We start from the raw sequence: 21,749 nt of genomic DNA, 5'->3' as shown, positions 1-21,749 counted from the left end.
CGTGGGGCCCCGGAGGACCCTCCCCAATCAGCCCGGGCGTCTATGCCCCGGACAGCCCACTGCGTCAGGACCCGCTCCTCTGTGCTGCTCCGTGGTCTTGGGCGCCGTTTCTCCAGAAGCGCCATCTGAGATTCCATTCCAGAAGATAAAGCCGGGAGCCAATTCTCCAGCGCGCGGGTCCCTACCCGCTGTGCGGCACGCCTCCCAAGAGTGACCTAATCCATCCCCGGATGGCCCCGCCCACAGATGACGTCACACGATCGCCCGGCCCTTCTCCGCTACGCCCCTGGCCTCTCCAGCTAGTAAAGGCGCTTCCTCTGCCCTAAGAGGCTCGTGCCTGCAAAGGGCGGGACCCTGCCTGCCTTGGCCTTCGATTGGCTCAGCCCTCGCCAGCGCTGCTTCACAATTGGTCGTCTTGTGTTCCTCTCCCCGCCCTCCCTAGACTTCCGCTTCCGGTTCTGTCGGACGCTTCGGCTGTAAAGATGATCGGAGACATCCTGCTCTTCGGGTAATTAAGGGGACTAGAGGCCGGGGAAGTAGGGCCCGACAGGGTTGGGCCGGCCTAGGTAACTGCATTTTTCCTCCGCAGAACGCTGCTGATGAACGCCGGAGCGGTGCTTAACTTTAAGCTGTGAGTAGGCCGCAAAGGACCGCTGCTCCACCCGGGCACCCGTAGCCCGCCCCCGCGAGCGTGAGCCAGCCCCACGTCGCAGGCCCTGCATCCAAGTCCCAGCCAACCCTCTGAACCGGTTTGCAGCCTGGTCCTTGCCCCTGAGACTCTTCGCGCCACCGCGGCTTGAAATCTTGGCTCTCCGTTCTCCGGGCATCCCTCTGCTCGCACCCCGAAGGCCCCCAAGCCCATCCCCCAAGAAACTCTTAGTCCCAACCTGTACTCACGGGTTACCTTCTCCACTTTGTCGATGGCTGTAATTGGTGGGGCAGGTGGGCGCCTGGGGAGGGTCATTGAACCGCCGAGGTCACACTGCAAGTCAGCGATAGAGCTGAATGGCCCTTTGATGCCAGGGACTGAGCGGTCCTTGCATCCTATCGAAAGTGGACATGACTGCTTCTCTTTGTAGGAAAAAGAAGGACTCGCATGGCTTTGGGGAGGAGTCCAGGGAGCCTAGCACAGGTAAAGCCTCCTTTCTGGACTCGGGAATTGGTCCAGAGAGTGTGTGTGTGTATGAGAGAGAGAGAGAGGCACAAGGATGTGATGTTCCCCTTGCCCACTTGTCACCCACTTCTTTTACCTGCCAGATCTCCGTGCATAGGTCAGCACTCTTATTACTTTCTACAGTTATTATTTTTCTTTATGTGTATTTCGTCATCTGGCTAATTTCTACCCCTCACACTTGACCTTAAGCTCCAGAGAAGAGACTCCAGCTTATTTAGCTCTTTCCTGCTGTGTGCTTGTTTAGTATTTTCCCCCACCCCTCCCCTGTGAGCTCCTTAGGGCAGGGACACCTGTCTGTTCTTCCCCGTATCTCCCAAACCAGGCTCCTACCTGGAGCCAGTGGCCTTAATCAGCATCTGTCGTCAGGAGAGCTCATTTACATGATCCTCAGTTTAGAGAAGGGCCTTGCCAAGCGGTGCCTCTCAGACATCCTTTGGACAGACCCGTCTCTGTCAGTGGAAGCCCATGCTAGGTCACATAGGCTGTGCCACACACGGCCAACTACATGTGGCGGATGCTACTGGCTAACAAGACTGTGTGCTGATCATGCATTAGGATGGCACAGCAGTACCAGGAACAGGTGACTGTCGTGCTGGGTTGCTGCGAAAAAAGCTCCTACCCGGTATTTTGTACTTACCAGAGAGCTGTGATCTCCAGATGACACTTTGGGTTGCACCCTTGTAGGTCGCCTAACCTGGACCAATTAATTTCATTCTGGAGGCTGGGGTTGGGGGTGGGTGAGGAAAAATGACTCAAAACCCAAGAGGAAGGTTCTGGAACACAGGTCTCTGGAGTCTTAATGTACCAAATGGCCTCCTCTTGGAGTGGTTTCTGTTCCTGGGCGGCAGAGGGAACTAGAGTAAGTCGTCACCAAAGCAGAACTGCTGTTATACTTGCCCAAATTAGTATGCTTTTTGTTGCAAGCACTAAAATCCCATCTCAGAGTGGTAAAAGCAAATTGAAACACTCAAGGATAGAATTGTCGTCAGGCACACCTGATTTAGCCCTCCTGATTTAGACAGCATGTGGCTGTCTCTAGCTCTCCTTTCCCTTCTAGGTTGGTTTTACTATCAGGCTGGCTTGTGTTGGCAAAGATGACCCTAGAGCAGGGCTTGGCCCATTTTTCTGTAAAGGGCCAGATTATAAATACTTTTGGCTTTGCAGGCCATGTCATCTCTGGTGCAACAATTCAACTCTGCCATTGAAACAGGAAAGCAGCCATGGGCAATATGTAAACGAATGGTCCTAGCTTTGTTCAATAAAACTTTATTTGTTGACACTGAAATTTGAATTTCATGTAAGTTTTATATCTCACCAAATACTCTATTACTTTTAACTATAAAAAATAGGAAAAACATTCTTAGCTCCTGGGTCACACAGAAACAGGTGGCAGGGGCTGGTTTCAGTTCCTGAGCCTAAGTTGCCAATGCCTGTCCTAGAGGACACTGCTTCTATCTTCCCAACCCAGCCCAGGGAGCCTGGCAGAAAACAGTAGTTGGGGCAAAAGTCCCAGGGCTGACTCATTGGGCATACATACTTGGATCACTTACTCTTTCCTCACCAATCAGACTGGGAGATTGGTCAGTGGCAGCCTGAGTGCTGAGGGTTGGGGAGCAGAAGAGACCCAAAGGAAAAACGGAGCTGCCACTGTGGAACATGAGGGCAGTGGGCTTGGGGTGGGCAGAAACTGCAGAAGCACCTGCAGCTGTGACAGCAGAAAGTTAGCAGTACTTGCTTTCTGACCTTCCAGGTGACAACATCCGGGAATTCCTACTGAGCCTCAGGTACTTCCGAATCTTCATCGCCCTGTGGAACGTTTTCATGATGTTCTGCATGATCGTGTAAGTCGGGCCTGCCCATCTCTTTCATTACCATCCTTTGCAACATTCTCCAGAATGACCCACCTGATGGTCATTCTCTGTCATCTCAGTCTACACTTGTTTTTTAAAAATATATTTTTATTGATATCAGAGAAGAAGGGAGAGGGAGAGGGAGATAGAAACATCAGTGGTGAGAGAGAATCATTGCTTGGCTGCCTCCTGCATGCTCCACACTGGGATCGAGCTGGCAACCTGGGCATGTGCCCTGACCGGGAATCAAACCTCAACCTCCTGGTTCATAGGTCAATGCTCAATCACTGAGCCACGCTGGCTGGGCTCAGTCTACACTTTGGTGTCATGCTTTCTGCTATCAAAATAAGAACTCTCCAAGCTAGAGAGAAAACAGGTTTAAGCTATGCCACCATGGTCCAGGCTGGAGAGTGGATTGAAATGTGGCATTCTCCAAGTCCTGGCTGCCTGGTGTGTCACCGGGAGCTGCCAAGAGATGCTTTCCCTGAGCCTGAGGCCTGGTCACCTCTTGCCAGCTCTGCTGTGCTTAGTGTATATCTGGCATCGTCAAGGTGAAAAATGTGGTTGGACAGCCAGTGTGCTCCTGGGTCCTGCTCCCGCCTGCTGGAACCCAGCAGGAGTGTATATTCAGACTTTGCTTCTGTTTTTGACACTTAAAGAAGTTTTTGTTTGTTTTTATGCTTTTTGGTTTTCCTTCCAGCCTCAGGCTGTAATTCCAATACTGCTATTAATGAATTGTGAGACTCAGAGCAAACAGACTCAGGTTTCAAACAGAAGAATCTGTACTTCTAGGCCAGTGATGGCGAACCTTTTGAGCTCAGCGTGTCAGCATTTTAAAAAACCCTAACTTAACTCTGGAGCCGTGACACATATAAAAATTTTTTGATATTTGCAACCATAGTAAAACAAACACTTATATTTTTGATATTTATTTTATATATTTAAATGCCATTTAACAAAGAAAAATCAACCAAAAAAATGAGTTCGTGTGTCACCTCTGACACGTGTGTCATAGGTTTGCCATCACTGTTCTAGGCCATGCTGGGCCCATCTTGTATATTTCCCCCAAAGAGGAGGAGAATGACTGGTTGAAATGCTGAATTTGAAGTTGCTGGGTGGTCCTTGTCGCTGATGACTGCTTAAAGAGATGTTTCTAGAACTTAAGCAGGAGTGGGGAACGTCTGGCCCGTGGGCCGGATAAGGCCCCAAAATCATTTGGTTTGGCCCTGCCAAGGCATTAGCGATGAGTTAATTAAATGTTTGACAAAATATAGCAGATTAATTTTTAAGTTGATAATTTTGTATGGCCCTCGAATTATGTTATAAATATCCAAATGGCCCTTGGCAGGAAAAAGTTTCCCCACCTGACTTAGGGGATCGGAGGATGAGGGGCATTCACTGTGCCACTAGGAAAGGTTTTAGAGCCCAGAATGAGGACCTTGATAGATATACAGAGAGGCCCTTTTTGGGAGCTTGGATGAGGCCTGCTCAGGTACAAAGAGGCTCACGAAGATATAAGGAATTTGCTGAAGAGTATACAGGTGGTGTAACTAGGACTCATGGGAAAAAAGCACTGGGGGTGGCAAAGTGCTCCTCTAGCCTTTGTCTCTCTAGGTTCCTACCTATCCATCCATCCATTCATTTATTCATTCACAACTATACATTGTGGGCTGTGCTCTGGGGTAACAACTAAGACAGCCACAGTCCCTCCCTTTAGTGAATGCACAGTATGACAGGTGGAAAACAGAGAAAACAAACAAATGGGGGAAAAAGTCAATTGTGAGGTAGCAAAAGGAGGGAGTCTCCCAGTTTAGAAGGCAGCCAGGAAGAGGCTCTTTGATTGCTTGCCATTTAAATCAAGAACACCAGGGCCTGGCCGGGGAGCTCAGCTGGTCATAGCGTCATCCCGATACGCCAAGGTTGCGTGTTTGATCCCTAGTCAGGGCATGTATACGAGTCAACCAATGAATGCACGGATGGGTGGAACAAGTCAGTGTTTCTCTCTCCCTTATTCTCTCTCTAAAATCAATAAAAATGAAAATAGGTAAAAAAAAAAAAAAATGAACAACAGTAAATCCAATTTGCAGAGCTAGGCAGAGGCATGGTAGCACTGGAAGCAGCATGTAAAAAGGGCTTGGGGCAGGGAAGAACTTGGTGTGTTTTTATCATTCTGTTCTTTTCTGTCCATTGGCTCTATTGTCCTCTCTAGTCTAACTAGAATCCTTCACTGTCATCTTCTGGCCTGTGACCAGAAGGTGTAGCCTCGGACTCCGTGATCTCACAGCTCAGCCCAAGGCAAGCTTAGTCAGTAGCCCAGTGTCCAGATTTCATTTCCTGGGAGCAAAGTCTGATTGGCCTATTTAGATCATTCAGTTCTAGTTGGATTGGAGGTTCCTGGTTATAGCCTAACAACTGAGGTCAGGGGTTAGCAAACCACAACCCATGGGTCATATCTGCTCCCTGCCTGTTTTCATGAATGAAGTTTTATTGCCACACAGCCATGCCACGTTTGTGACTGCTTTTGCGCTAAAGCGGTTGGGGCATGTGACAGACTGCTTGGGCCCACACAGCCTGAACTGCTTATGTGTGGCCTTTTACAGAGTGTGCTGAACCCTGACCTCGGCCAGCTCTTCCTGCAGGGGTCATAGGTGAGGGAAGATTCCCTCCAGAATGAGGTGTCAGGGAGACAGTGACTGGCTTTTCCAGGATGTTAAAACTCTGGAAATCACCTAAATGTCCCAAGAACAGGGGAAGAATCAGGTAACTTAAAGGACACCCATGTGACCAACTGTCACGATGTCATCAGTGATAATGTGCCAGAGGGTATGTCTACATTGGGAAATGTTTTGAGAGTAAAGAAGCCTTATGTCACCTGTATGCATACTCTGGCTTCAGTTGTGATTTGCACACAGTAAACATTGAATAAGTGCTGAGTGCGTGCTGAAGTCTGTGATGGAAACACTTCCAGCAAAGGGAGTTGGAAGGATCTACTCCAGACTGTCTATGGTTGTGACTGTAGCAGGATCAGAGAGATGATTTGCTATTCCATACACCCACTTCTATATTGTTTGAGCTGGGCTACTGTGGAAATTTTAAAAAGTCATGGAAAACTTTAAATGTGGAGAAACGTGCCTGAATTTTTAGGGACCAAGGTACTGATATCTGCATCTTAGTTTGAAACCCATCAAAAGTAAGGTAGACAGATGAATAGATAGATGCACAATAAAGCAAAATGTTAATTGCAGAATGTAGGTGGTGTGTATGTTGCTGTTCACTGAACTGTTTTTTGAACTCTTTGTTGAAAGATAAGTAAAAAGTGGAAGTTGTTTTTCACAATTCAAGATTTTTTATTACATTCACAAAGTTGTGCAACCATCACCACAGTCTAATTCTAGAATAAGTTCAGCACCCCCAAGGGGAAACTCCATACCCATTAAGCAGTTGCTCCTGTTCTTTCTTCCCTCCAGCCTCTGGTAACCACTGATATACTTTATATCTCTACGGATTTGTCTGTTGTTGTTGTTTTTTTAAATCTTTATTGTTGAAAGTATTACATATGTCCCCTTTTTCCCCCCATTGTCTCCCTCCAGCCCCCCCCCCCCCCCGCCCCCCACTTCAGGCCTTTACCTCCTTATTGTCTGTGTCCATGGGTTATGCATATATACATACAAGGTCTTTGGTTGATTACCTTCCACCCACCCACTCTCCCCCCGCCTTCCCTCAGATTCTGCACTCTGTTCCATGCTTCCATGTCTCTGGATTCACTCTGTTCCACAGTTTATTTCGTTAATTGTCTGTTCTTGATATTTCATATAAATGGAATCATGTAATATGTGGCCTTTTGTGTCTGGCTTTTTTCACGAGAATAATGTCTTCTGGTTTCTTCAGTGTTGTACACGAATCAGGACTTCATTCCTTTCTGTGGCTGAATAATAGTTTATTGTATGGATATGCCACAGTTGGTTCATCCATTCATCAGTTGATGGATATTTGGGATGTTTCTATTTTTTGGCTATTATGAATAATGTTGGCACGAACATTTGTTTTCAGTTCTCTGGTATATACTCATGAGTGAAATTGCTGGGCCTATCGGTAACTCTATATTTATCCTTTTGAGGAAGCACCAGACTATTTTACAAAGTAGCTGCAGCGATTTACATTCCCACCAGCAGCGTGTGACGGTTTCAATTTCCCCACATCCTTGTCAACGCTTGTGATGGTCAGACTTTTTTATTACGACCATCCTAGTAGAGGTGAAGGTTGATTTGCATTCCCTGATGGTTAATGACGTTGAGCATCTCTTCAGGTGCTATTGGCCATCTGTTTATCTTTGGAGAAATGTCTGTTGAGATCCTTTGCCCTTTGTTTTTTCCCCTGAGCAACCTGGTTTTTCCAGGGAATAGGGGGCAAGGAGGCCCTGCATCTAAAAGAAGGTGTTGGGCCCTGGCCAGGTGGCTCAGTTGGTTGGAGCATTGTCCTGTACACCAAAAGGCCGAGAGTTCAATTCCAGGTCAGGGTACATATCTAGGTTTCAGTTTCAATCCCTGGTTGGGGCACGTAGGGGAGGCGATCAGTCAATGTTTCTCTCTCACAGAGATGTTTCTCTTTCTCTCTTCCCCTTCTTCTCTCTCTAAAATCAATAAAATCAATTAGGTGAGGATTTTTTTAAAAGAAAAATTATATGAAGGTGTTGGGCCTCTCGGTTGTGAAGCATGACTGCGCTGGCAAGGAAGGACCTGATGGGGCAGTGGGAACTTGATCTTGGAGTCCTTGACTGCTGGTTGGCAGCACTTGCTGGCCATGATCTCCTTCATCTTCACGATCTGGATTGAGTGGGTTTGGGCACAGTGCTGGGTTCCCATGTCTCAGTAGCACTGGGTGACAACACCCATAATGGTCAGGTCTTGGTACTCTGGGTACATGTTGTGGGTGCCACTGTGGGAGTTTTAGCTCAGCCAGATGCCAAAGTTTTTCGCCCCACGAGGGGATTTTTCAAACAGCTGCCCACGGTGGACAATTTCCCCTGTAGATTTCTTCATCTTCTTCAGTTGAAATAAAGTACCAGATGCGGGACTTGGCACCAACACGGTTAGATGGAAAGATGCGCATGTGGTTGAGGAGCAGTGTGTGGCACTTAGGGCTGGGCAGGCAGCCCCCCACCACCTTGTGCTCTCGAAAGTGCCCAAGACCTTCACAGCGTTCTTTTCGAGTTCACCACCTCCCGCAAGAGCTCTTTGCTCATTTTTAAATTGGGTTTTACGGAGTTGTAAGTTCTTTGTATGTTCCAGATACCAGTCCCCTGTCAGATACATGATTTGCAAGTAATATCCCCCATTTTTGGGGGGTTGTCTTTTCACTTTCTTGATGGTATCATTTGAAGCACAAAAATGTTTAATTTTGATGAAGTCCGGTATCTTTTTTTCTTTTTGTCACTAAGAATTTTATAGTTTTAATTTTAATAATTAGTCCAGTTTGAGGTAATTTTTGTATGTGGTGTGGGTAGAGATCCAACTTCATTCTTTGGTATGTGGCAATCCAATTGTTCCTACACTATCTGTTTTTTGTTTTTTTTAATAATCTTTTTATTTTGGAAAAAATTTAGATTTATAGAAATGCTGCAAAGATAATACAGAGAATTCCCATATATATATATACCAGTATGTATATATATGAAGTATATTTTTATTGGTCTCAGAGAGTAAGGGGAGAGAGAGAGATAGAAACATCAGTTATGAGAGAGAATCATTGATTGGCTGCCTCCTGCATGCCCCACACTGGGGATTGAGCCTGCAACCCCGGCATGTGCCCTGACTGGGAATTGAACTGTGATCTCCTGATTCATAGATTGATGCTCAACCGCTGAGCCATGCCGGCCGGGGGAGATAGATAGATAGATAGAGATATATATATATATATATATATATATATATATATAATTTTTTTTAACTGATTTTTTAGTTCACATATTTAGACTTTTTTTTTTTTAATCCTTACCAAGGATATTTTTCCATTGATTTTTAAAGAGAGTGGAAGAGGGAGGGAAAGACAGAAATATCGATTTGAGAGAAACACATTGATTGGTTGCCTCCTGCATGCACCCTGACCAGGGCCCAGATTGGGGAGCCTGCAATCAAGGTATGTACCCTTGACCAGAATCAAACCCAGGACCTTTTGGTCCACAGGCTGATGTTCTATCCACTGAGCCAAACCGGCTAAGGCTGGGCTATATCTCTTTTTAACACCTCTATGGTTTTTCCCCAGTAGGCCTGTGTTGTAACCTACATACCCATCCTCAAACTTCAGGAATATTTATTACAGTTTCCAGGCCTTTCCTATTCCAGATTTTCTTCAGTGAACAAAGTTAACTGTAATCATTTGTTTATTCAAAGGTCTTTTTGATATGAAAGTTACCACTGACTTGCAGTAATGGAGAATAGGTGCAAATAAAATGTTGCAAATTTGTATGAAGTGGATAATTCTAAAGTTACATTTTTCTTTTACGTGTATAGTTTGGTAGTGTTCACAGTATTGTGTAACAGAAGAGTTACTTATTAGATCAGAAACTGATGAAAAATAATCTTAAAAGCAACATAAAATGTTTTCTAAAAATGCTTTCAGAGTGACAGCTTCCCATTCTCACAGACATTTCTGCCCTCTGAATTTTCCAGGCTATTTGGCTCCTGAGCTCCAGATACTGAACCAGTAATACACCTTCCCAGATGCCAAGCCTCCCTCTATTTCTGACAACTTCAAGAATGTCTGACTGGAAAACTGGTGACCTTCCCAGAAAGCCCAAGCTCGTGGTGGGTGAAAAAAATGTTCACCAAGATACACTTGGTTTCCTGGCCACGTCACTGTTGTTTTTTTAAAGATATTTTCAATTGGTCTGTGCATTGAAATGTTGTCTACTTAAGGAGTTTCAGGAGGGTTTATGTAAGGGACTGTGATAACATTGCCTTCTTTATAGAAAAAAGAACATGTCTAGATAGTTTTATTGAATTGGAATCCCTCTTCCACTAAGCTTTCATTAGAAACGTTTCTATTGGCTATGTCTGGGTTTATTTTTAATAACTATCCCTTTTGGTTCGAATTACACATTTTTAGAAATCATTTATTTCCAAGGATCTGAACCAGAAAGGCTGGCTTTTAAGTTTGATGCAGCCTCTTTATTAGATTCGGTGAATAACAAAGTTCATTGTTGCTGGGTCTGTGTTCAGTTCCTTCTCTGTCCCAGTAGACGCGCTTGGATTACAGTGTAGCTGTCGTCCCTAGAACTTTAAGGGTGAAGTCTTATTGGTTCCCACGGAAGAGATGTGCAGAAGAGTTGGCAGGGGCAGGCAGATGTCTTATGAGAAATTATGCCTTGCCTTGAAAGCCCTCTGTTAAATGGGCCATTAATTGTACAATTTTTAGAGTGAGAGTGATTTATGTGGTAATATTGGGACCTAGTTCTGAAAGCTTGGGGTTTTAGGGTCTGTTTTTCAAATGGGTGATTTCAAGGTTGGAAAAAGAATGAGCTTCATTTGAGCATTTTGTACAGAAGCTGCTTTAAAAGAAAGTCCTGGTTTAATTGCCAAAATGAAACACTGGTGGTCAGTACCTGGATCTCATAGGTGTTTGATTTGTTTGTTGTGGGTTTTGGAATCCTGACTTGTAGGTAAGCCTGGTGGGAGGAAAAAGCAAACACGCAGGCTTTTAGAACTAAATAGCATTGAAAATAAAGCTCATTTCCTAAAAGGACTTTTTGTTACACATTTCTTAAACAAAAAGTTGCTTTTCCAACTTGAATCGTTTAGAATTAGGCTGTGGAAAACACATAGGGTTTATTTTGGAGCCTGTCAAAACGAAATGATGTTCCCTTTTTTTAAAAAAATGTATTTATTGATTTCAGAGAGGAAGGGAGAGAGAGAGGGGATCAAGTCCGCAACCCGGGCGTGTGTCCTTGGCTGGAATCGGACCTGAGACCCTTTAGTCCGCAGGCCAACGCTCTGTCCACTGAGCCAAGCCAGCCAGGGCTGATGTTCCCTTTTGGATTTTGCTCAATAAGTGTTGGTCAGGGATTGGGCAAATATGATTTTGACCTGGCTGCTCCTAGAAGAATTGAAAGTGATTGCAGTGGGGTTTCACTAGACCAGGGTCAAATCCACCTGTACTGCTACTCAGCTAATGCCATTCTGTTTCATTGCTTCTACAGTTTATTCCCTTGTCAAATCCTGCTAAACATCTCCCCATGGTTTGCAAGTAGCAGGGAACATAGCTTCTGAATTGAGTTTCAACCAGGCCTGTGTTATGGCAGCAAGAACAGACATGTCAAGATCTTGACTGGTCAGTCTTCATCAAGCTGTGTGAATGGTGTGAGGAAATCTCTGCCTTTTCAGACCCACACTGAGGTTTCAGTGAGGCAAGGCGTTTGTGTTGCAGGGATGAATCGTTCTCTAAGAGAATGGTGTCATTGAGATTTTGTTTCAATAATTGCATTTTTCTCCAGAGAACTATTATCTCATTGTTAAGTTGTTATAAGTCAGGGTAGCTTTGGGGCATGCATATTAGAGTCTGCTGTAAATTTTTTTTTGATGTAATGACTTTAAAATATAATTCTTTTTTTAAATTGATTTCAAAGAGGAAAGGAGAGGGAGAGATAGAAACATCAATGATGAGAGAATCACTGATTGGCTGCCTCCTGCACGCCCCCTACTGGGAACTGAGCCGGCAACCCAGACATGTGCCCTTGACCGAATCGAACCTGAGACCCTTCAGTCCACAGGCCAATGCTCTTATCCACTGAGCCAAACCGGCTAGGGCTGCTGTATGTGGTTTGTTTGTTTTTTAATCGCATATCATGGATCTTTAGGAAGCTTTTCAAGAACGCTAACTGGTGCTCTAGCAGGTTTGGGTCACTGGATAGAGCGTCAGTCTGTGGACTGAAGGATCCCAGGTTCGCATTCCTGGTCAAGGGCACATGCTCAGGTTGAGGGCTCATCCCCACTAGGGGGACATGCAGGAGGCAGCCAATCAGTGATTCTTTCTCTCATCATTGATGTTTCTATCTCTCCCCCTCCCTTCCTCTCTGAAATCAATAAAAATATGTTGTTGTTTTTAAAAGAACCCTCACTGGCACCAAAGCTTATCAGAGTTTGAATTTTGGGTGCATAGGATCCCACAGCATCTAAGTGCTCATGTTCAGCGTCATTTAGGTATGGATTCAAATCCCATCTCCGTTCCTTGCTGGGGAGGCCTTGGCCGATTGCTTCCCCTCCCTAAGCCTCAGTTTCCATATCTCTAAAATGGACTTAAAAGTCATACCTACCTGGATTTGTTGGAAGGTTTGGTGCACTTGAATTTGGCCTGGGTGCTTGACTGAACGCCTGACACCTGGTAAGCCTTCGATATCGTGAGTTTCCTCACTGCCACATTTTACCTCTTGCCTGGATTCATTTGTGCATTCTAGACCTGCACCATGAGAGGGCGATCACAACAATTTTAAGATTTGGAAACAATTTCCAGCGTGGAAAATCTTTTCCTGTCTTCCCATTCCCTTTCCAGTGCTTTCCTATGCCTGTCGGTATACTAGTATACCACATAGTTCTGATAGTGGGTAAGGCAGTCCGTTCTGCTTTTCGTTTCTGCATCACTTCCTTCATATTTTCTGGGCTGACAGAAAGGAAACCTTTTGCTTCCTCCACCCTTACCATCTTATGAATGGAACAAGTCCCTCTGTGTGAGTTTCTCATTGCACTTCAGTTACAGCTGCTCTAGAGTACAAACTGGAAGTCACCGAGTTCTGCTGCTGCTTTTTATAATAAAGTTTTATTGGCATTCAGCCACCCCTCTTTAAGAATGTGTTGTCTGTGGCTCCTTTGTCTGTTTTCTGCTACAGTGGGAGAGTTGCTGACAGAGACCATCTGGCCCACAGAGCTGAAAATGCTGGGTATCTGGCCCATTTACAGGATAAATTTGCCAGCCCCTGAGCATGGGGATGATGGAGGATCTCAAGGTACCCTTATCCCCCAAAGCCACTCAGGTGGAATCATTTGTGTGCCTTCTGGTCTAGACTTTAATAAAGACATTTGCAAACATGCCTTTCAGACTTGCTGAAAATCGAGCCAGCCATTTTCAGGTGATGTGGTTAATAGACCAAAACCCAATTTCATGTCTCTCATGAGCTAGGCGCGAGGTCCCTCCTGGGCGCCTGTGATTCTTCTGAGTAGCAGCTCGATGTGATGATGGGATTGGCTCTCCTCTGAAGTGCTTAGATCTGAAAACCCAGAGACTCATTAGTGAAGCATTTTCTTTTCATTTCAACTGTTTCATTATTTCCTTCTTAACCAACTTTAAGTTTATGAAATATTGACAAACCTCCTGATGTTTTCCTGTGTTGATGAAAGACGTAAGCTGGTTGTGCATAAACCAGAGGCATGTTATTTTTTTTCTTTTTAATGTAAATTTGATTTGGGGGCTTGTTTTCACCATTCCCTTGACTCACTTTCATTATTATGCAGAGGAAAGCGCCGATCCACGTTCAGCCCCCTCTGGCACGTGAGCATCCCTGAAGTAAGAGCTTGGTACTGGCAAGTGTTCCTGGATGGGAAATCAAGCAAAAGGGTCTGTAGCAAATCAGAAATTCAGAGTCCATGTTTTTCAACAAAAGAATGGCAAGAATCAGTTCAGTGTGTGGCTCATGGCTTGCTTTCTTTTTATTTTATTTCTTCCGTCACCATTTTCCCTCCTGCGCCCCTCCACCTCCGCCTGCGTGGCTTTCTTTTTGTTTTGACTTATACCAGGTGCCAGCAAGCTGCTGCCCAGGCCTGGCCCGCTACCTACCTTTTCCCGGCCCACAAGAGAGGATGGTTTTTACTTTTGTAAATGGTTGGAGGGGAAATTAAAATGAAAGGAAATTCAAGTTTCTTTGTTCATAAATAAAGTTTTATTGGAATGCTGTCACGCCCAGTCATTAATGTATCATCAATGGCTGCTTTGGAGCTGCAAGGGCATAATTGAGCCCTTGCGACTGTCAGCCTAAGAAATGTCCAGACCTGTAAGACTTTTTTTATGAGTTTCTTTGAACCAAACTGACGACAACTGCTGGGAAACAAAATCTCAGTGGATTGAGGAAATGTTCCAGAGAATGGCTCTTTTGCACCTTCTTTTATACATTAGAATCAAAGGAGAAGATGTAAGGGGATCACATGAAATTCACTGGTGGTAGATGAGGGAAGTGGGAGAAAGCAAAGGTGGGTGTGGGGGTTGGGAGGTGAATCTCTGCGATTGGCTACAAAGTGAAAGGAATAGACACACTTTTACATAGATGGGTATAGGAGAGTTTTATCGGTAACAATAATAATGAGAGGCTCCGTTATCTCCTGCTCTGGTGGGAGATTGTGTCCTGAGGGGTCTGAAAAAAGAAAATTCCAAAGGTATGTTATCTTAGCTGCAAAAAGACTATAAAAGACAGGCTCTGTTAACCTAAAGATTGACCTTACATTTCAGACCGTCCTATGTGGTTAATTTCGGTCTCTGAGCTTGTAAGGCCCGCCATGCAGGCCCCCCTTGAGCTTGTAAGTTTAGTATGTGGGCCCTTTTTCGTCCACAGGACAGAGACTGTCTAGCTCAGTGGTCGGCAAACTCATTAGTCAACAGAGCCAAATATCAACAGTACGATTGAAATTTCTTTTGAGAGCCAAATTTTTTAAACAAACTATATAGGTAGGTACACTGTTATTAACTTAATTAGGGTACTCCTAAGGCTTAGGAAGAGCCACACTCAAGGGGCCAAAGAGCCGCATGTGGCTCGCGAGCCGCAGTTTGCCGACCATGGGTCTAACCTGCCAAACTGAACATTTACTGTTGACCCTTTACAGATAGGTTTGCCAACCCCTGGAATAGACAATTTAAAAGGGCCGGCCGGTGTGCTCAGTGGTTGGGCATTGATCTATGAACCAAGAGGTCGAGGTTCGATTCCTGGTCAGGACACATGCCCGGATTGTGGGCACCATCCCCAGTAAGTGGTGTGCAGGAGGCAGCTGATCAATGATTTTCTCTCATCATTGATGTTTCTATCTCTCCCTCTCCCTTCCTTTATGAAATCAATAAAAATATATTTTTTAAAAAGACACGGGAGGCCAAAACCGGTTTAGCTCGTTGGATAGAGCGTTGGCCTGCGGACTGAAGGGTCCCAGGTTCGATTCCGGTCAAGGGCATGTACCTTGGTTGCGGGCACATCCCCAGTAGGGAGTGTGCAGGAGGCAGCTGTTCGATGTTTCTCTCTCATCGATGTTTCTAACTCTCTATCTCTCTCCCTTCCTCTCTGTAAAAAATCAATAAAAATATATTTTAAAAAAAAATTAAAAAAAAAAAAAAAAGACACGGGAGGATCCCGTTCATCTGTGTTTACTTCACATCATTGTCATGGCAGGTAGTGGTAAATGTGGGCCACCGGAGTATATAGACTATGCTGGGGGAGTTGTGGAAGTTATTTTAGGGGGAATAAAGCTTCATTGCAACTCATTAGAGTTCATTGTGTGAATTAGGGAAAAGAGGGTTGTGGCAGAAAGGAAGATGTGTGGGGGTGGTAAGAACAGCACTAGGGGTTCAGACCAGTGTGGTTGGACCAGACCCGGGTTCAGCAACCTCGGTACTCAAGTTCTGGCTAGGAAAGAATTCAGAGCCAAGACTCAACTATAAGAGAACATTTAGAAAATCACAGAGGTAGAAGAAGTAATTCGTGGAAGAAATGGGCTGAGGAAACAACTTATAAAGGCAAAAGAGGGGCCCTTGGAGCTTAGAAGTGAGGAAGGCAAAGGTGACATGCCTGGGAGGGAAGGGAAAGGCGTGGGTGTGCTCCCAGGCGGGACTGTGTACTAGGTCCTCATTTCTAAGGGTTTTAAGGGTGGAGATTTTAGGGGAGGTTCCAGGGGAAGATCTCAGTAGAATATTCAGCAGTTTTCCAGGTGTGTCCTTTCAGGGCCTGGGTTTCCACTGACCTGTCGGTGTCAGGGCAGCAAGTCGGTCCTGAGGTCAGCCGTGGTGTCACTTGTCTGGATTTGCTGCTTTTCTGGGCCTGGAGCTGAAATACAACTGAGGCCTAGATGTTATTTCTAGGGAGGAAAGGTCAGGGGGTCCAAAGCCCATGACCAGAGATATGCTAGGGGAGGAAATGTCACCCTGAGGACGAGGTCCCACCCTACAGTTGTCCTTTGCTAAGCTTTTGCTTTCCACCCTGGTGACCTTTTTTACCTGGCCCAGTGTCCTTGCCCTGCTCATACCTATCTGCCTACCACAGATGGAGGCCTGGCCTAGACAAAGTGGGCTCTGCCCTTCACAGAGGGCAGCATCGACTGGCCTCTCTGCACCTCCACATCCTCATCTGTGATATGGGACGGTGAAGGAGAAAGCTTTGACCTGTGCCTCTAACCTGCCTGGCGTGGGACAGGTACTCAATAAGTGGTGTTATTTTCATCGATGTTATTACTTTTATTAAAAGACACTCTTGACAGGGTTTTATGAGGCTTCAATAAGACAATGTCTTAGGCAGCTGGGGCTGCCGTAACGAAATGTCACTGATTCAGTGGCTTAAACAAGGCTTTTATTTTCTCACAGTTCTGGAGGCTGAAAGTCCAAGATCCAGGAGCCAGCAGGTTTAAGGTGAGGCCTCGCTCCTCAGTTTGTAAACAGCTACCTTCTCACTGTGTCCTTACTGTCCTTCCCTCTGTGTGTGTTCCTGGTGTTTCTCTTACGAGGGTACCAGCGATATTGGATCAGGGCCCACTCTTATGACCTCATTTAACCTTAGTTACCTCTTTAAAGACTCTGTCTCCAAATATAGTCTCATTGGGTGTTAGGACTCCAACATATGAATTTTGAGAGGACACAATTCAGTCTATAACAGATGGCCAAGGTTCTCACCTATTCAGCAGCTGTTAGTTCATCTCCTTGGCCAATGGTATGCTTTAAGGCATTACAATTTTTTAAAACTTCATGTGGTCTACAAAGCTGACCCTGAGAACTGCTATGAAGGAATTTGCCGCCTGATGTTCCATAGTAAAGTGCTTGTGTGGATTGGATGGTGGCTTCCACCCTGGCATCTCAGACTTTAATGACCCCATGGATTCCCTGGCGGTCTAGGTGAAGTATGGATTTGACTTAGCAGGTTGGAGGCACAGTTGAGATTCTGTATGTCTAACCAGCTCCCAGGGTTTGTCCATGCTGCTGGTTCACAGGCCACACTTTGAACTGGTCTGCCTAGGGCTGGCTGGTAGTGTGCAGGTTCTTGATTTCATGCAGGGAAGATTTCATAAAAAAAATAAAAAATAAATAAAATAAAAAAATAAAAAAAATTCATAATATAAGTCCAGGTGATTTTTTAGAGGACAAGTATTTTCTTTTTTAATGGATTTTTAGAAAAGGAGAAAGAGAAACATTGACCTAAGAAACATTGATCGGTTGCCTCCTGTATGCACCCTGACCGGGGATCGAACCCAAAACCTGGGTATGTGCCCTGACTGGGAATTGAACCCGCCACCTTTTGGTGTATGGGTGGATGCTCCAACTCGCTGAGCCACACCAGCCAGGACTACAGGACCTTTATTAAAGCTGGGGACAGTGAAACAAGGGAAGAAGCAACAGAAGAGAGAGTAGGTGAGAAAATGAGCTCAGACTGGGCTACTTTGGCTCACTAAGAAGTCAGAGAAAATGGGGCTTTGGGCCAGGTTCTGGGGATTTGCCCAGGATGAGCTGCCACTGCCCATTGCTCCCTGGTTGGGCGTCTCCTGGGGTCCCTTAGAGTTTAGGAGATGCATGACTCTGGGGGAAGAAGAGGGGTAACTGAGTCTCGAGGTTGGGCATGCTTCTGGGAGGGAGAACACAACCTGGGAACTTCGTCTTGAGGGTTTTTAAAGGCTGGAAGTTTAGGAGAAGATCAATAGAATAGTCATCAGTTTTATGCTGATGTGCCAAAATGAGATTTATTTCCTTAATTTCATCCTTGGTGTGGTTGTGGCACAATTTGATTTCTGCTATCTCCCTGAGTAAGGTGATTTAAGCTATTTACTCTCTGGGGAGGAGAAATGCAAACCATTTACTTTTGTTGTTAATTCTAGCCTGAGTATATTTTATCCATTGATTTTTGGAGCTAGTGGGAGGTAGGAAAGAGGGGAGAGAATGGGGGAGGGGGGGGAGAGAGAGAAACTTGTATGAGTATGAGAGAAACATCGATCCGGTTGCCTCCCCCATCCACCCTGCAACCCTTCGATGTGTGGGTCGACGCTCTGACCACTAAAACCCCAATCTCTCAGTCAGAGTAGCTACATTTCAAGCGCATTTCATTGCAGAAAACTCTGACTGGGCAGTGCTACATGTAAAGGAGAAGGGATATGCCTTTTTAGTCAAGGACCTGCTTAGTTTCATTGGGCAGCTGTAACAAATGGCCACCAACGTCACAGCTTAACACAGCATGAATTTACTATCTTACAGATCTGGAACCCAGAAATCCAAAATGGGTGTCACTGGGCTGCAATCAAGGGTTGGCAGAGCTGGTTCATTCTGGGGGCTGTGGTGAAGAATCAGATTCCTTGCCTTTTCCAGCTTTTAGAGCTGCTGCATCCTTGATTTATGGCCCCTTCATTCCTGGTGCAAGCCAGGTGGCGTGTGCCCAGCACACAGTAGGTCCTCACTGCTGTAGCCTGTCCCAAAGCCTGGGCACCAGAGCCAGTTCCCAAAATGTTCCTTTGGAAACATTTCTGGAAGTTGTGAACGTCTCCCACTTTCCAGCTGCATGTCCTGTGTGTGACAGGGCACCTCAAGGTGTCTGGGCTAGCACAAGCTCATCAGAATGATATTTCTGTTGCAAAACATCCAACATTCACTCAGAGTTGGACGAGCAAAGGCTGTAAAGGAGGCTTTCATCAGGGTCCTCATATAAAGCCCTTAACAGAGAACCTGACATGTAATAGGTACTCAATAAATGTTACTCCCTGTAGTTATTATTCTTAGTAATACAAAACTGGGGTAGTAGGGAAACACAAGCTGTTAGGACTTAGATTGACATTCATCAATCAGCCTGGTAGCGAATCCATCTTCAGGAATTGGGGGCTAATGAGCACACTTGAGATCTGCATTACCTGAGTCACAAGGTGAGAATTAGAGAATACTAGAGGTCAGAATAACCCTGGTACTGGATGAGATGACTAGGCACCACATGTTCATTTTAGAAAATGTGGAATTGCCGGCAAAAGTGTCAGAAGACCCTGGCTGGTGAGCTCAGTGGTTAGAGCGTTTGCCCATGTACCAGAGGGTCTCAGGTTGATTCCCCCCCACCTTAGGGCATGTGCTGGAGGCAATCAGTCTATGTGGATCTCTCACATCTTCGTTTCTCTCTCTCTCTCTCTCTTCCCCTCCTTCCCTTTCACTCTCTGAAAAAAGCAATGGAAAAAATATCCTCAGGTGAGGATTAACAACAACAAAAATGTGTCAGAAGAAAAATCACCTGTAATTCTGTCAGAGACAATTGCTATGAATATTTTGGTTTCTTTCCTTCCAATATTTTTTCTATGCAACATACACACACACACACACACACACACACACACACACTCTCACACTCTCACACACTAGAGGCCTGATGCATGAAATTCGTGCAAGGGGCTCAGCCCTCGCAGCTGCAGCTTCGACCAGAAGGTTGTCCGGAAGGTTGTTCAGCTGTCTAGCCTAATTAGCATATTCTTTTATTATTATAGATATGTATATTTAATAAAACTAAAATTAAGGTAAAGTATATAGTTTATGTTGCATTTTATCACTTAATATGAAATTGGATTTTTGTATATTTTTCAATACTGGTTCTAATGGCTAGGTTAGCTACTATTTCTCCATCTAAAACTATATATGCTCTTTTCAAAGTTTATACAATAACATACAGCTTGATGAATTTCTGCACGTGCATATACACCCATAAGACAAGACCACTACCCCAGTTGGAGTTATAAAATCCTGTGGTCTCTCCTAGTACATAACCTTTCCATTTTCACGAATTGACCCCAAGTGTGTTTATATATTCCCAACACTTGTTGCTTCTACTCTTCTTATAATGATGCTTCTGTGAACACCCTTGAACATACACATTTGTCTACATCTGATTGCTTCCTTTGGAAACATTTCTGGAAGTTGTGAAACACTGGGTCAGAGGGTATGAATGTTCTCAGTTGAAATGCCTCCCTGTCAAACATCTTTCCAGGTCCTCCTTTCCAGATGGCTTTTTCCCACCTTGGGACTCCTGCTGCCCTTTTCTGGACAGTACAATTAGAGTTTTGTATTAATGGGCCCAACCCGATTCCAGTGGTTTGCTTCAAAACTAGTTCCTCAGGAGCAGGCTTTGTTCATCTTTGTATACCCCTACTTGGAGGCACAATAAAAATTGAGTTCTCTGCCCGGCTGGTGTGGTTCAGTGATTGAGCATCGACCTATGAACCAAGAGGTCACGGTTCGATTCCCAGTTGCGGCACTTGCCCAGGTAGCAGGCTCAATCCCCAGTGGGGCACACAGGAGGCAGCCAATCAATGATTCTCTTATTATTGCTGTTTCTTTCTCTCCCTCTCCCTTCCTCTCTGAAATCAATAAAAAAATTTTTTTTTAAGTTGAGTTCTCCCTTCTATCGTTGAAGCCCTTTCTAAAAGCAATGACACTTCAGGGCTTTTCAAAACCAGTTGAAATTGGTTTCACTTTTACAGTAAATAGGACTTGCTGCAAAGCCAAGCAGAACTCTGAAACCCATCTTTAGGTACTTCTGAGATCATTGTTATGGTTGAATGAGTTAATATATGAGAAAATGTTTCTTAAAAATGTCCACCAGACTGTTAAACTCAGAGCTAACAGATGGTCAAAGTGGGGTGGTAGATTTGCTTACATTTGTTTTTCCTATTAATCACTGGAGTGCTCACATACATTATTGGCGTAAGTCCAGTAATTTCCTCTCCTTTAAATTGCCTACCCTCTCCTTCTAGGAGGCAGAAGAGGAGGAGACTATAAGCCATGAGGAAAGAAGACGAAGTTTGAATAGTTTCTTCCATCTCTTTCCCTCTTCCATTTGAAAGACAGGATACAGTCCTGTGGTCTACTTAGAAATCAGTTTAGAGAATGTTTCAAAGATACCCTGTTAGTTTTGACTGGATATTCACATAAACTTTTTAAAGAAATGAGTGATAGAGCTAACCCTTATCTGTAAGTCCTGAATTTATATTGTTTCTTCCCATGTACAAAACCAATTTTTTAAATATATTTTATTGATTTTTTACATAGAGGAAGGGAGAGGGAAAGAGAGTTAGAAACATCGATGAGAGAGGAACATCGACCAGCTGCCTCCTGCACACCCCCTACTGGGGATGTGCCTGCAACCAAGGTACATGCCCTTGACTGGAATCGAACCTGGGACCCTTGAGTCCGCAGGCCGACACTCTATCCACTGAGCCAAACCGGTTAGGGCCAAAACCAATTTTTTCCCTGCAAGTAGTTTTTTGTGTGTTGGGGTATAAAGGAAGGCAGAATGTTTTATCATGATTTGGCTTCAGCAACTTTGAGACAAATTAAAAGCCTTAAACTCTGGTGCCAGAAAAAAACTAAAATAAATTGCCCATTTCTAAGGGGTTTGTGTCTAAAAAGGCACAGCTGCTTTCACTTCAGGAGTCTGCCCAGTGCGTTCCTGTTGTTGCTCCTTGCCACCACATGGTGTCGCTGTT

At 44.9% G+C, this 21,749-nt stretch overlaps 1 protein-coding gene and 1 pseudogene across 4 annotated transcripts; one reads left to right on the top strand and one right to left on the bottom strand.

Annotated features, from left to right (window-relative positions):
* Positions 1-358: 358 nt before the first annotated feature.
* On the top strand, positions 359-21,354 carry SMIM7 (small integral membrane protein 7). Of its 4 annotated transcripts, XR_004966667.1 has the most exons (7): positions 359-508; positions 590-631; positions 1,080-1,132; positions 2,925-3,015; positions 9,693-9,827; positions 16,621-16,665; positions 21,018-21,354. XR_004966667.1 is itself a non-coding variant. In XM_036302564.1 (5 exons), exons 1-5 carry the CDS (start codon positions 483-485, stop codon positions 9,706-9,708), a joined length of 228 nt encoding a protein of 75 aa, XP_036158457.1. In that variant the 5' UTR covers positions 359-482; the 3' UTR covers positions 9,709-10,764. The 4 variants fall into 4 exon arrangements, 1 of the variants encoding a protein (XP_036158457.1); XR_004966666.1 differs by lacking the exons at positions 16,621-16,665; positions 21,018-21,354 and adding an exon at positions 13,524-13,961; XR_004966668.1 differs by lacking the exons at positions 16,621-16,665; positions 21,018-21,354 and adding an exon at positions 11,219-11,670.
* LOC118652543 lies at positions 7,612-8,235 on the bottom strand (annotated as a pseudogene).
* Positions 21,355-21,749: the final 395 nt, after the last annotated feature.

This window comes from Myotis myotis, unplaced genomic scaffold, assembly GCF_014108235.1.
Source record: "Myotis myotis isolate mMyoMyo1 unplaced genomic scaffold, mMyoMyo1.p scaffold_m19_p_32, whole genome shotgun sequence".
NCBI classification, from domain to species: Eukaryota; Metazoa; Chordata; class Mammalia; order Chiroptera; family Vespertilionidae; genus Myotis; species Myotis myotis.
This window is presented reverse-complemented; position numbering and strand designations above follow the sequence as displayed.

Coding starts and splice junctions, on each gene's coding strand:
- SMIM7 (XM_036302564.1), top strand. CDS start 483: ATGATCGGAGACATCCTGCTCTTCGG. Junction 632..1,079: donor GCGGTGCTTAACTTTAAGCT/GTGAGTAGGCCG, acceptor TTCTCTTTGTAG/GAAAAAGAAGGACTCGCATG. Junction 1,133..2,924: donor GTCCAGGGAGCCTAGCACAG/GTAAAGCCTCCT, acceptor CTGACCTTCCAG/GTGACAACATCCGGGAATTC.